This window comes from Carex rostrata, chromosome 8 (genome assembly GCF_964058835.1).
Source record: "Carex rostrata chromosome 8, lpCarRost1.2, whole genome shotgun sequence".
NCBI classification, from domain to species: domain Eukaryota; kingdom Viridiplantae; phylum Streptophyta; class Magnoliopsida; order Poales; family Cyperaceae; genus Carex; species Carex rostrata.
This window is the reverse complement of record NC_135925.1, coordinates 5,940,823-5,953,689: the sequence shown is the minus strand read 5'-3', so window position 1 is coordinate 5,953,689 and position 12,867 is coordinate 5,940,823. Positions and strand designations below refer to the sequence as shown.

Here is a 12,867-nt window from a genome sequence, read left to right as displayed (position 1 = left end):
TATTTTACCAATTTGATAATTTAAGGTTAGTGTATGTATAGTGTCATCTTACCAATTGCATGCGACACTTTGATGGTATCGTGTAGAGCTGCATTTTGCAAATATAATAGAAAGAACATAGTTGTCCCTATCTATAGATAGCCAAAATATTTGAACTTTACACAACACTATTTATTAGCACGGGGCCTTTTCATATTGTTAGAAAACTTTTGTGCAAGAGAGAAAATAAATCAGCGCTGCCAATCAGTTAATTTGTTAAACGAAAACTTGAAATGATATAATTGGAAAAATAAAATCATTTCATAATTTGTTATACGGAACAAAATTAATAATGTTGCGAGGTCCAAAGAATGTAGGTTGAAACATAACTGAAGCGATTTGGCATCACAATTTGGCATATGCAATTTTTCTATCGTGATTACTTCAAAGATTTACCTGTAAAATTAAATTTATTACCCCCTTTGGTACAAAATGTCAGTTACATCACCTTGAAATTTAATTATAACAACTAAAAAGCAGAGGAAACTAGAAAGCATAGAACGGTAGAACCCGTATTTGATATAATGACAAAGATAATAGATGCGCTGTACTTTACCAATTTCATTGTATTGCTGTTATTTGTTGTATTGTTGTTATTTACCAATTTTATTGGACTATATGTACTGATGTAACTCTCTGATAGTCTCTATCAGATTTTTCAAAAAAAAGACAAAGATAATAACACACACAATACTGGATGTGTAGAAGGTTAAAAGTTCAAAATCCAAACGAAATTTCCTTGTAAATATTAAATAATCAGTTAGCTTCATCTCTGATCTTTGCTATAATTTTTTTTTACATTAATTCATAATCCTCAAGAGTTTGGTACTTACTCGGCGATTGAGTAGCTACCAGTATCAGAATACACTTATATACTGCACTTTTTTTTAATAAAAGTGAGAAAAATCGACCTGTTTTATTGCAACATAATGATTTCATCGGTACCAAATAACTGGTACCAATTACATTATCAGACAAGTACTACTAACTCGTGAAGATGTGTGCATTTGCAGCGGATGTAATTTTGTCAGTGCCCTGATCAAAATCTTAGCTATTATATTCTTTACTTTGAAGTAATATTCAAATATCTAATTTTTCTTGACAACATAAATCTCAACATGTTTTTACAACTTACGAGACAGGATTAAATTTAATTAATGGAAATATGTAGAGATCAAAATGTATTTTGTACAGATATGGTGTCATTATTAAGTTTCATACAACCTTTTACTGCATAAATGAATTGGAAGCCAGAAAAATGAACCTTTAGTGGAGAAAATTAAAGTTAAAAGATAACCGAGAGAGTAACAGAAAGAAACAACTCATAACCGGACCCATCCTCCATTGTAACATATTCTCTCTAATACCAGGTTTAAAGTTTAAACTAATGACATAGAGCATTGTAATGTTGACACTTGGAGGCGTACGTATTCCTCAAATGCTTGTGATTCAATTTGCTGCTTCAGAATTCAATAAAAGTCCTTTAGATATCTTTTACAATCGCTGAAGCATTCCGGTCTTTGTCATCCAATTTGCTTATCTACAACTAGACAGGTTATTAATATAGTTTTTTAAACCATTTATGCATCCGATTTTTTTATTAATAAAAAAAAATATCGAAAAAGGTGTACGATCCCACAAAATGTCGATTTATAGGAAGAACGGGATAGTTCATCCCGTCCGGCAGTTAATCGTAACCATAGCCACGATTGCTAATTAACTAAAATAAAAATAATGGACGGAGATAGACCATCCCGTCCAGAGCGCAGCGAATCTATTGTTCTTTGGTAACAGTGTAAAGTTTTAGCATAGCTGTGAGGATTGTAAATACCATCACTCCTTGTCTGTCTTTTTAGATTTTATCTTATTTTTTGTTTTGGTGATATTAGAATAAATATCGAGTTCAAACACAGACAGACAGATGAGTACCTTTCTCCATGCAATTCCACAATATTGCAGAGAGTCATCCTTCCCTCTGGCCATTGCGCATATGCAATGTTTAAGTATTAAGCTCAACCCACATTGACGACATCTAAGCAAATCAACACACAGCTTTTCTATATCCAATCAATCAATATTGCACAACTTCAACCCTAGAGCTTTACAAATCTCAACTGTGCAACCAAGTGATTAGGACTTAATTAACTAATCTCAATGCCTTAATTAACCCTTAATCTGAAAAGGTGCCTCAATTGAGACTCAAGTAAGCCTCACATTGATAAAATTCAACCCCAATTAAAGTTTAAACACATTATTGGTGGAGTCAGGTGGTTATCAATAAGCACCACCTAAAAATTTACTAAATTAATTTTTCTTTATCTGACTCATGAAATTGTGCAAATGCATATTGCTAAAACCTCAAATTAATTCATATATAAATAACAATCAAACAAAGTCACAAGTCCAATAGATTTCTTTCGTCTTACTTGTGGGCCCTTGATGCCATTACCATGGCCCATTTCCCTCTCACTCCACCTCTTGATCCGTCTCCACTCTCCATGCTTTCATTTACCTATTTTTCAGGGGAGCATTTATCAGTTATCACTAAACAACAAACTATCTTTCTGTAAAACAAACTTTTCAAAGAAATCTAGCTAATCCCCCTAACATAGATGAATTCGTATTCCATGAGGAGGAGAGCTCAAATGTTCAATCATGTTCCGCATTCTTATTCCGTTTTCAAAGTCCAAACTGCCAATTCAAATCACTCAATATAATTTCCATATTAAAATGTGTTTGAAGAACAAATTTTATATTTTTCTAAAATATTTTATTATTTTTTAGATAGGTAAAAAATCAATATTTTTTAGAATATTACGGACCATAAAAAATGGTGATTTTGTACTCATCTAAAATAATAATAAAAAAGATTTCTAAAAAATATAAAATTTAGTCTCCAAGCACATTTTAATATGAACATCATGTTGAACGGTTCGAATCACTTATTTGGACTTTGAAAACAGAGATAAGGATGTGGAGCATGATTGAGGCACGAAAGCAATAGAGCATTTGAGCCCTCCTCTTCCGAGAGATATCTCAAATTTTGAGTTGATATACGAAAAATGTGAACCGTTCAAATCTTTTCAGCAAACATCTCAAAGCAGAAATAATATTCTCGTGCATTCCGAATAAGCACCGAATTAAACATGACCCGGCTCAAAATAAACTGAATCTTCAGTTATCTCAGAGGATACAAACTCAACCTAGATGGATGCAGACACGGAGAGAAAAATAGATAGGCGAGGTAGATAAATCAAAGTAACAAACATAATTACTTGGATAAATATCTTAATTGAGTTTTAAAAACAATGTATAATTAAGTAAAGCTAACTAAAATCCAGTAACAAAAAGACCATTACAGCAAATTGAGACCACCTTATCTGGTTTTGTTTCATTTTTCTAAAATGCTTGTCATAACAACCTTCATTTTAAAAAAAATAATACATTGTGAAAATTCTACACTACCCACAATCTGCTACAGTTTAACTAAACCCGATGTACCTGTTCGGCACCCCAACTTTACCTTCCTTAAGGCTCCTTAACATCTTAATCGGGCCGAACACCTATGCCTTAGACGGGCTTAAAGCCTCCTCCTTAACCCTCCTTAGAACCGAATTTTAAGCTGAGCATTTCGCTTCCTTAGCGCACTGACCTCCTTAGAGCCGAAAAGGCTATTTCTTTTTACTTTATTATCCCCAGCTTAAGTTTCGTTTTCTTATTTTAATATTTTCTACTCTTTCTCCCCAAGTCTACTTGAGCGCTTCCCTAGGCAAGCGAAGCTAAAATCTCATTTTCTCCTGACCTCTGTCACGAGTTCACCGGCGACAAACTCGTGGATTCGATGTCATAATAGTGTTCACATCAAAACGCTCTACCGATCGAGATTCAATTTAGTAGGATTTTGTCACCTCATTTTGGTTAAAATTCTCTCATAACCTCTTTTTGTTCTTTGATTTCTAAAATATTGTATCAGACAAATGATTCGACCTGTTGGCGTCTTTAATACCTGATAAGAGTTAAAAAGAGTTATAAGAGATGAGATGAGGCGCCTTAATTTTGTTTGCTCCTTCAGTTTATACATCTATTAAATTTTCTAAATGTTGTTTTGTTTCATCCAGAAATGTTCTCAAGAGTTTTCTCTAGCTTTCTTGTTCTCAGCTTTTTTATTTGTTCTAAGAGTTTCAGTGTTCTCAGTTTTCTAAATTTTCTCAGCTGTCTTGTTCTCAGAATTTTATGCATATAATTAATTATTTTTGTAATTTATCTTGCATTGGTAAGTACTTAACCATATTTGGGTCTATTTTGACACTGGTACCAGTGCCTACTGGTACGAGTTTAACTTTTTTTTGTGATTTTTTTTGCACTAGTAAGCTGAATTGATGGCCGCTGTGTGTAAAAGCATGATTCATTGGTATATATGTTATTTTGATTAATTGATTCAGGTTATGTGTGTGTAAAATCTAAAATAATGGTTTTGTGCTATGAATAAAACATGTGTACAACAAAACAATTGACTTGCGAAACTTGGCAACAAAATGCTAAGATAAATTTAATGCAGTCTGAAACAAACCAGCATCAGTCAGCACCCTTCGGATCAAACAAAAAAAATTCAACTTTAGTTTAGCACATTAAAGGAAAAAAAAAAGTACAAGGGTATTAAAGTCTTTACATATTACAATATATTTTTATATATATTAAGCCTCCATTCTTAAGCTTGTTGTTCAAACGAACAATCACTCCTTAGAGAAGATTAAATTTTTAATCCTTCATTTCTAAGGAGGCAGTGCCGAACAGCCCCAATAAGTTACAAATTGATGAAAATGACAAATTAACTAAATGAAACTTGAATCCAAACCAACCAAGTTTTGGATGTACTGCAACTATAACAATACCGAGACGGTCCCTTTTCGAGCATCTAAAATGGACAAAATCCTAATCAAGACAACAAAATCCAAACAACAGGAAATAACCTTTTCCACAGAGAGAGAAAGAGAGAGAAAGGAACAGAAGTTGGTACTCAAAGAATCCTGCAGGGCCACCCGAGATAGAGAGGGAACCAATCGAGTCGTACCAAAAGAGAGGCGGAGTGCGAAACCATAGTCGATGAGAGAGGCATAAGGAGAGAGGCGAAAGAGCGAGAAAGAGCAGTTACATAGAGGTGTGGAATTATATGAAGAATCACAACAGAATGAGAGGAAGACAAGTAGAGGCTGGTAAAGACAGGCAGAACGTTTTTTTGTATTTTCTAGACAGAGGTGAAGCACTGAAACATTATAAGATACAGGGAACGGGCTGGATCAGCAATACATCACGGACGTCAATTTTTAAGAGTTAATCGGGAGCGTTGGATATAAGATTTTTTTTGTCAATAAACATGGGTAAAAATAGAATGACATTTCATCTGGATATATGCAAATGCAATTTTTTACGGGGTTTATATGATTCGGTCCAACGTCCGATCCGAATCCGATATGAGCGGTTCTATATGCGATAATACATGTTATGGGTTGGTTTACATTTAAAATACGCCGAGTCTACTCAATTTTTTTTTATCTGACGAGAGAGCCATATAGAAAGTAAACTCCAAAATTCCCACCACCGAAAGAAAGGCGAAAGGGAGAATCTCTCCACCGCTCCACTTCTTTATTATATTCCAACTTTCTTTCCCTCTTATTAAAGCATTCCACCTTTTCATTTACATCTTCATTGAAAGCAGAATTTTGATCTGCGTTTCCGATCTAATCACAGATGGCTCTTCTCAGATCACACGTAAGCTTTTTCTTCGCTAATTTTGGATTTTTCGTTCTATATTTAGATAAGATAGGTTTCTGTCGAGAGCAAACATTGCATCCTCGATATCACTGATTTGGAGTTAACGATGTAGGAACCGATCTCAATTTAGGTGTAGATATTTTCTTTACGGTGATACGGTCTATTTTGGTTTTTACGGAATGGTTTTTTTCATTACTTTATGAATTTATTCGAGACTCCTTTTAATTCGATTTCAGTTTAATTGAGTTCTTGTGGCGTTCCACTGTTGTCGGCCTTTGAGATTTATTATTTTTCCCTCAGTTTTTATAAAATTGGGATCGTCAGTGTTTCTACTCTTAAGAGTGTTGACTGACCAAATATTTAAAATTTAAGAAATGCAAGCAATAAGTACCTTACAGGCTTACATGTACTCGAGTGAGCCCAAGCAATTTTTTTTTTTATTTTTTTGAGGAAAAAGCCCAGGCAATTCTTATTTACTTGTCTGTCTACACTTTTTAGCGCACGTGCAACTTCTATCCATGTCAAATGCCCTTATAACACTATACTACAGACCTTGATTTAACTCAATGACATAAGAAGGGAAAAACTTGCAATTGCCTTTTTTTTTTAAATTTAGCCTTGTATTGCTTGAATAATTAGCCATATCTTTGTACTAGATTACTAGATAAAACATCTTAATTATTTATTTTCTTCTGCACAATGCATATACTTCATGTGCTAGCAATTTAGTATTATGCTTCTGTTGACTATATTATAGGAGTAGGAACAAATTCCATATGGTGTGCCCTTATCACAGTGTGCCTGATAAAGCTTAAAGATTAACTATCTAGTAAAATAAACAAACTTACAGAAATAAAAATTATTAGTTTAGTTCTGTCAGTGGTAGAAAGTTCCGTATTATCTATATAAAGTTTATGTTTTATAGTACAATCTTCATATTTGAGTGCTTGAAAAGTTCATGCTCTTTAGTATATATTTGTTTGCTTGACAAGTTTGCGTTTTGGTCATGTTTAAGATACAACGATATCAGGGGCTGTGTGTCACATCTCTCTACTATGATAGCATGAATTCTCATGATGGTACAATAAATTATTGAACTTTAGCTTTGGTCAATAACATAGGTATAATTATCTTATAAGTGAGCCATGTTCAGTGATAGCCGTGTCTATAATACAATACATATGGAGATTAGCTTTCATTGTTATTGAATCTCCCTAGTGGTTTATTTAATGCAGAAAAATCAAGTTGGCCATTTGACCTTTTCTCAAATATTTATTCATGGAAGTAAATTTTAGTAAATCTAAGGAGCAAGTTGGCCATTTGACTTCTTCTCAAATATTTATTCATGGAAGTAAATTTTAGTAGATATAATGAGCAAGTTGGCCACTTGAGTTTTCCCAAATATTTATTCATGGAAGTAAATTTTAGTAAATATAGTGAGCAAGTTCAGTTATTATGTTAAAAGCAAATAGAATTATAGAAAAGCAATTGACATTGTATAGTTAGCCATATTCATGCACCAACCTCTAGCAATAGATAAACAATTTAGCCGTTCCTGGCTTCAGTTTCATTTTATCCAACAGTTAACCTTTATCCTTCACCTCAACCAACTTTAACCTTAGGTTCCAAAAAGTCCATGGAGTCAAAAAGCAAAGGGGCTTGAAAAGTGCTTTTGTATTTTGGTATCATTACCTATTCTCTTAATCACATGCATCATCCAGGAGGGTGATTTATGCTTTCAGCTTTAATAGAAATGAACTAAAATAAAGGGCAAAATCGTTAGGACTTTTTTTGGTCTTGTTCTTATCACTTAAACTTGCACCAGTGCTTGGATATCACAATACCATACCTATAAGCAAGTAGAAGCATGAATGTTGGATCATTTGCATATAGAGCATTTTTTTGGTCGCAATTTATACAAATTCACATACTTTTTGTTGGCATTTATCTAATGTTTTTAATATACTGTGACCTAATTCCAGTCAAGTGCATCATCTGGGATGGGGGTTGGAGGTGAGTGCAAGGAAACTTTTCTTGAACTCCAGCGAAAGAAAACTTACCGGTATGTGCTTTTCAATTTTGGCATGGCTGCCTGCATTTACCAGTGAGGGTTATTTTTGATGGTGCTATGGGGCTCTTCTTTGATGTTAAGCATCTTTTGAGAATCAGTTGATCAAACAAACAAATGAAGGGATGAACAAAGAATAAACAAATAAATCGTCAATAAGCAAATGAATTGGGGCATTTTTAACTCTGTTGTAACTCTTTACCACCTTTAGGCGCCTGACACCTGGCCTGAGACCTTGTAGACCTGACTTGTCACATGCACACCTTACCTGACCTGACTCATTTAATCAATTAGCGAACACATTTTAGTTTTATAGTTTTTGTAAACATGCACATAGTTAAGTGGTTCTTCTAGAAATATTATTATTGCCATTTTCTTTTTCTCTTTTTGAATCTCCTTAACACTATCTTCCAAATCAAGATAAAAGCAAGACTATCTTCCAAATTAAACAAAATGGATTTGTCTGGATGGATCCAACACCCGACTCAAGCGAATACTGAGGTCACCAGGCCAGGTCCGATGAGGGGCATGTCACAACACAACCTGATTCATATCAAAATGGCATAATCTGAAAGTAGAAGAAAACTTTTGTGGTTTCAGGTATGTGGTGTTTAAGATAGATGAGAAGAAGAAAGAGGTTGTGGTAGAGAAGACAGGTGGCGCAACCGAGAGCTATGACGATTTTATTGCTTCTCTTCCTGAAAACGACTGCAGATATGCTATTTACGATTTTGATTTCGTCACAGAGGAAAACTGCCAGAAAAGCAAGATTTTCTTTGTTGCATGGTAATAATCTCAATTTCTAATTTTGCTTTTCTGATCTCTTGGTTTCCTTGGTGTGTGATGAGAGTCTTTTCATGTGAAGGCTACTGAAATAAAAATATAAAAGAAAAATAATAATATATAGAATTGTTGGAATAGCCGGTGTGAGTAACAAGACCAGTTAAAAATGTAAGAAACCACATGTTGATACCAACATTCTGTTAATGTGTCTTTTTTGTGGGCCTAAACTTGATGTTTGTGCTTGAACCATGCCTGATTTACATGTAAAGCCTTGTATCAAAACAGGAGCAGCTGCATAATATGCAGTCCCACATCTAAATTGAGAGGTGACCAAAAGTAGACATGTTCATTCTTTGATGGCATGAAAAGATTCTCTCTAAATGCATAACCCTCTGAAGCTGGTTTTATATCCTGATAGTTATAGAGAGTAAATATTTTACCTGGCTCTACTTGTAGAATCAGATTTGAATCAGGAAGGTGTGGTTTGGGAATTTTTTTATTATAAATATGGGAGCAGTTGCATAGTATGAACTATGAAGGATGTTTCTCTTGTTTCTGAGGGTACTTGTTATTTCTCATTATGTGTCACTTCCCCTTAGAACTGTGCATGTTCATAAAAACTAGCTTTTCCCTTTGAAGCACTAGGAAAAACTCCAATCATGTAACAATACCAAAATTGGGAAATATCACATATCCCACTCCCAGTTTTCCATCTAAATATTCAAAGACTCACTCCATTGTGTAGAGAAGAGGACAGGGAGGATATTTTTGGATATCTTTTCAGAAGAAAATTTAGGAATCAAGCGGTGCATAAGATATACATTCTTCTTCTATAGGTTTTTACATTTGCGAGATACTGTCTTTGTTCTTGCCGATCTGTCTTCTTCTTTCTAGTTTAGCTAACTACGCAAAGAATTTTCTCAACTTAAATGAACTTTTATTTCTATTCATAACAGGTCTCCTGCTGTTTCACGGATCCGGGCAAAGATGTTGTATGCTACATCCAAAGAACGATTTAGGAGGGAGCTTGACGGGGTCCACTATGAGATCCAAGCCACTGACCCATCAGAGGTCGACATTGACATCCTTCGTGAACGTGCCCACTAGATTTAAAAACCTTTAATTGTACCCCTCTGAGAAATAAACAAATGTTATGGGATGCACCTACATTCATAAACAAATGTCTATTTTTAGTGGTTTAATGCAATTGGTATGAGATACCCTACTAGTTTTGTGTAAAAAAGGAGGATTATCTTTATTAATCAAGGGTTAGGCTTATATAGAGCCTTACAAACACTCTTACAAATAACCCCCTCAAACTATCCTAATACAAAGATAAACATAACAACACTCCCCCTCAAGATGAGCCTACGGACGAAAAATATCCACTAGGCCCATCTTGTCACATAGTCTCGACAAATCCAACGAACTAAGCCCTTTAGTGAGACAGTCAGCCACTTGCTCTCTAGTAGCTACATGTCCCAGCTCAAGTAACCCGCTATTCAGTTTTTCTTTGATGAAGAATCTGTCGATCTCCACATGCTTGGTCCTGTCATGCTGCACAGGGTTATTAGCAATGCTAATAGCTGACTTATTGTCGCACCACAGCTTCATTTGTGCCCCTTGGTCCATCTTGAGCTCCACCAACAGAGCTCTCAACCACATCATCTCTGCAACACCTAAAGCCATGGCCCTGTACTCTGCCTCGGCTGTGGACCTCGCAACTACCGACTGTTTCTTGCTCTTCCAGGAGACCAGATTGCCTCCTACAAACATGCAATATCCAGACGTGGACTTCCTATCATCGGCACAACTAGCCCAGTCTGAATCACAATATCCCTCAATATTCAAATGCCCATTCTTGCGAAAGATCAACCCCTTGCCTGGTGCACTCTTCAGGTATCTCAGGATCTGGTACACAGCATCCATGTGACCCTCCCTAGGGTCATGCATGTAGCGACTCACCACACTCACCGCAAAGGAGATGTCAGGACGAGTGTGGCTCAAATAGATCAATCGACCAACTAACCTCTGGTACCTCTCCTTATCAACTGGCTCTCCTGCCTCAGCACTTAGCTTAGACTTTTGATCGATCGGGGCCACCGCAGGCTTGCACCCTAGCATACCTGTCTCTGTGAGCAAATCCAGCACATACTTCCTTTGAGACAAAACAATCCCCTCTGCACCACGAGCTATCTCAATCCCAAGGAAGTATCTGAGTTGCCCCAAGTCTTTCACTTCAAACTCCTTACTCAACCTCTTCTTCAGTGATGCAATCTCACCCTCATCATCACCAGTGATAATCATGTCGTCCACATACACTGCCAGCATCGTAATGTGAACTCCATGTCGCCTAAAGAACACTGTATGGTCTGCATTGGTCTGCTGATACCCCATGCCTACCATAGCCCTCCTAAACCTGTCAAACCAGGCTCGAGGGGACTGCTTCAGCCCATAAAGAGATTTCTTGAGTCTGCACACCTTACCCTCCGTTTGTTTCGTGCCAAAACCCTGTGGGACCTCCATGTACACCTCCTCCAACAACTCGCCGTGAAGGAAGGCATTCTTCACATCAAGCTGATGTAACTTCCAACCCCCATTCGCTGCTAAGGAAACAAGTGTCCGCACTGTACTCATCTTCGCCACGGGTGCAAAAGTCTCATCATAGTCAATACCGTATGTCTGACTGTACCCCTTTGCCACCAACCGGGCCTTGTAACGCTCAACCCGACCCTCTGGGCTTTGCTTCACAGTGAAAACCCACTTGCATCCAACCGCCTTCTTTCCTGGTGGTAATGGCACAAGCGTCCAGGTTTTGTTCTTTGCGAGAGCCTCAAGTTCCTCAAGCATGGCGGCTTTCCACTTTGGATCCTCCTTAGCAACCTGCCAACACTTAGGAATAGAGACAATGTCCAGAGATGCAATGAATGCTCCATGTGCAGGTGAGATGTGAGAGTAAGAAACAAACTGGGCAATATCATGTGGGAAACCGTATCGATCAGGGGGAACTCCCGCATTGAGGCGAGAAGTCCTCCTTACCGACATGGGAGTGGGAGGAGTAGAGAGAGGAATCATATCACCTGTGTGCTCTGAGTCAGTGGATGGTGTCTCAGAAGTCGGGGTAGGAAGGGACAAGGGACTTGGCACAAGCGGCACTGTAGGCGCGGTATCCTCAACCTGCCTCCTTCTCCTCGTGTACACTCGCAGCTCCCCTTGAGCTTGAGTGCCACCATTATCGGGATCATCCCCGCCTCGTTCCGGCACCACAGCCGATTCCACAACAGTCGACTCCTCAACTGTTGGCGCGCAAGGGACATCGCTCACGCCCACCATCCTCCTCTCACTACCACTGCTACTCTCCCCCTCTCGCCTCATACCTCCAGTATCGAGCGAGTCTCCAAAAGGTGATGTAACCTGAGAGGAGTAGTATGGCTCATGCTCTCGAAATGTGACATCCATACTAACAAACAACCTCCTCTCCACGGGACTCCAGCATGTGTAGCCTTTTTGAGTGGCCGAGTACCCCACAAAGATACATTTGACCGCTCGCGGATCCAGTTTTCCCACATTTGGTCTGTTGTTCTGCACGAAACACACACAACCAAATACCTTCAAGGGGAGACTATCACTAATCTCACCTTTCAATAACTCAACCGGGGACTTCCACTCCAACACACGTGACGGCATCCTATTGATCAGTCTCGCAGCTGTCAGGACTGCCTGTCCCCACAAGTACTTTGGTACATTCATTGAGATCATCATGCTTCTCGCTACCTCAAGGAGATGCCTGTTCTTTCTTTCTGCCACTCCATTCTGCTCTGGTGTGTATGGGCACGTGGTCTGATGCAGGATTCCCTGGGAGGATAAGTATTCTCTGAACGCATTGTTCGTGTACTCTGTCCCATTGTCAGACCTCAATACCTTCACTATTGCCCCATATTGAGTCTGAGCCCCTTTGTGGAAATCTTTAAAACAAGCAAGCACATCATTCTTGTTTTTCATCAAATAAAGCCAAGTAGTACGAGAAAAGCAATCAATGAAAGACACAAAATATCGAAAACCATTAACAGAAGTTGTGGAACAAGGTCCCCACACATCAGAATGTATCAAATCAAAACTACAGGTGCTCCTACTACCTGTACTAACATACGAACTCCTGGTGTGCTTGCCAAGCTCACAAGCATCACAAACAAGTCTCTCTTTAT

General features: G+C 37.6%; 1 protein-coding gene across 1 annotated transcript; it reads left to right on the top strand.

The window, feature by feature from the left end:
• The first annotated feature begins 5,630 nt into the window (after positions 1–5,630).
• ADF6 (actin depolymerizing factor 6) lies at positions 5,631–9,890 on the top strand. Its single transcript, XM_078306838.1, has 4 exons — positions 5,631–5,808; positions 7,794–7,873; positions 8,480–8,665; positions 9,619–9,890. Exons 1-4 carry the CDS (start codon positions 5,788–5,790, stop codon positions 9,767–9,769), a joined length of 438 nt encoding a protein of 145 aa, XP_078162964.1. The 5' UTR covers positions 5,631–5,787; the 3' UTR covers positions 9,770–9,890.
• The last annotated feature ends 2,977 nt before the right edge of the window (positions 9,891–12,867 follow it).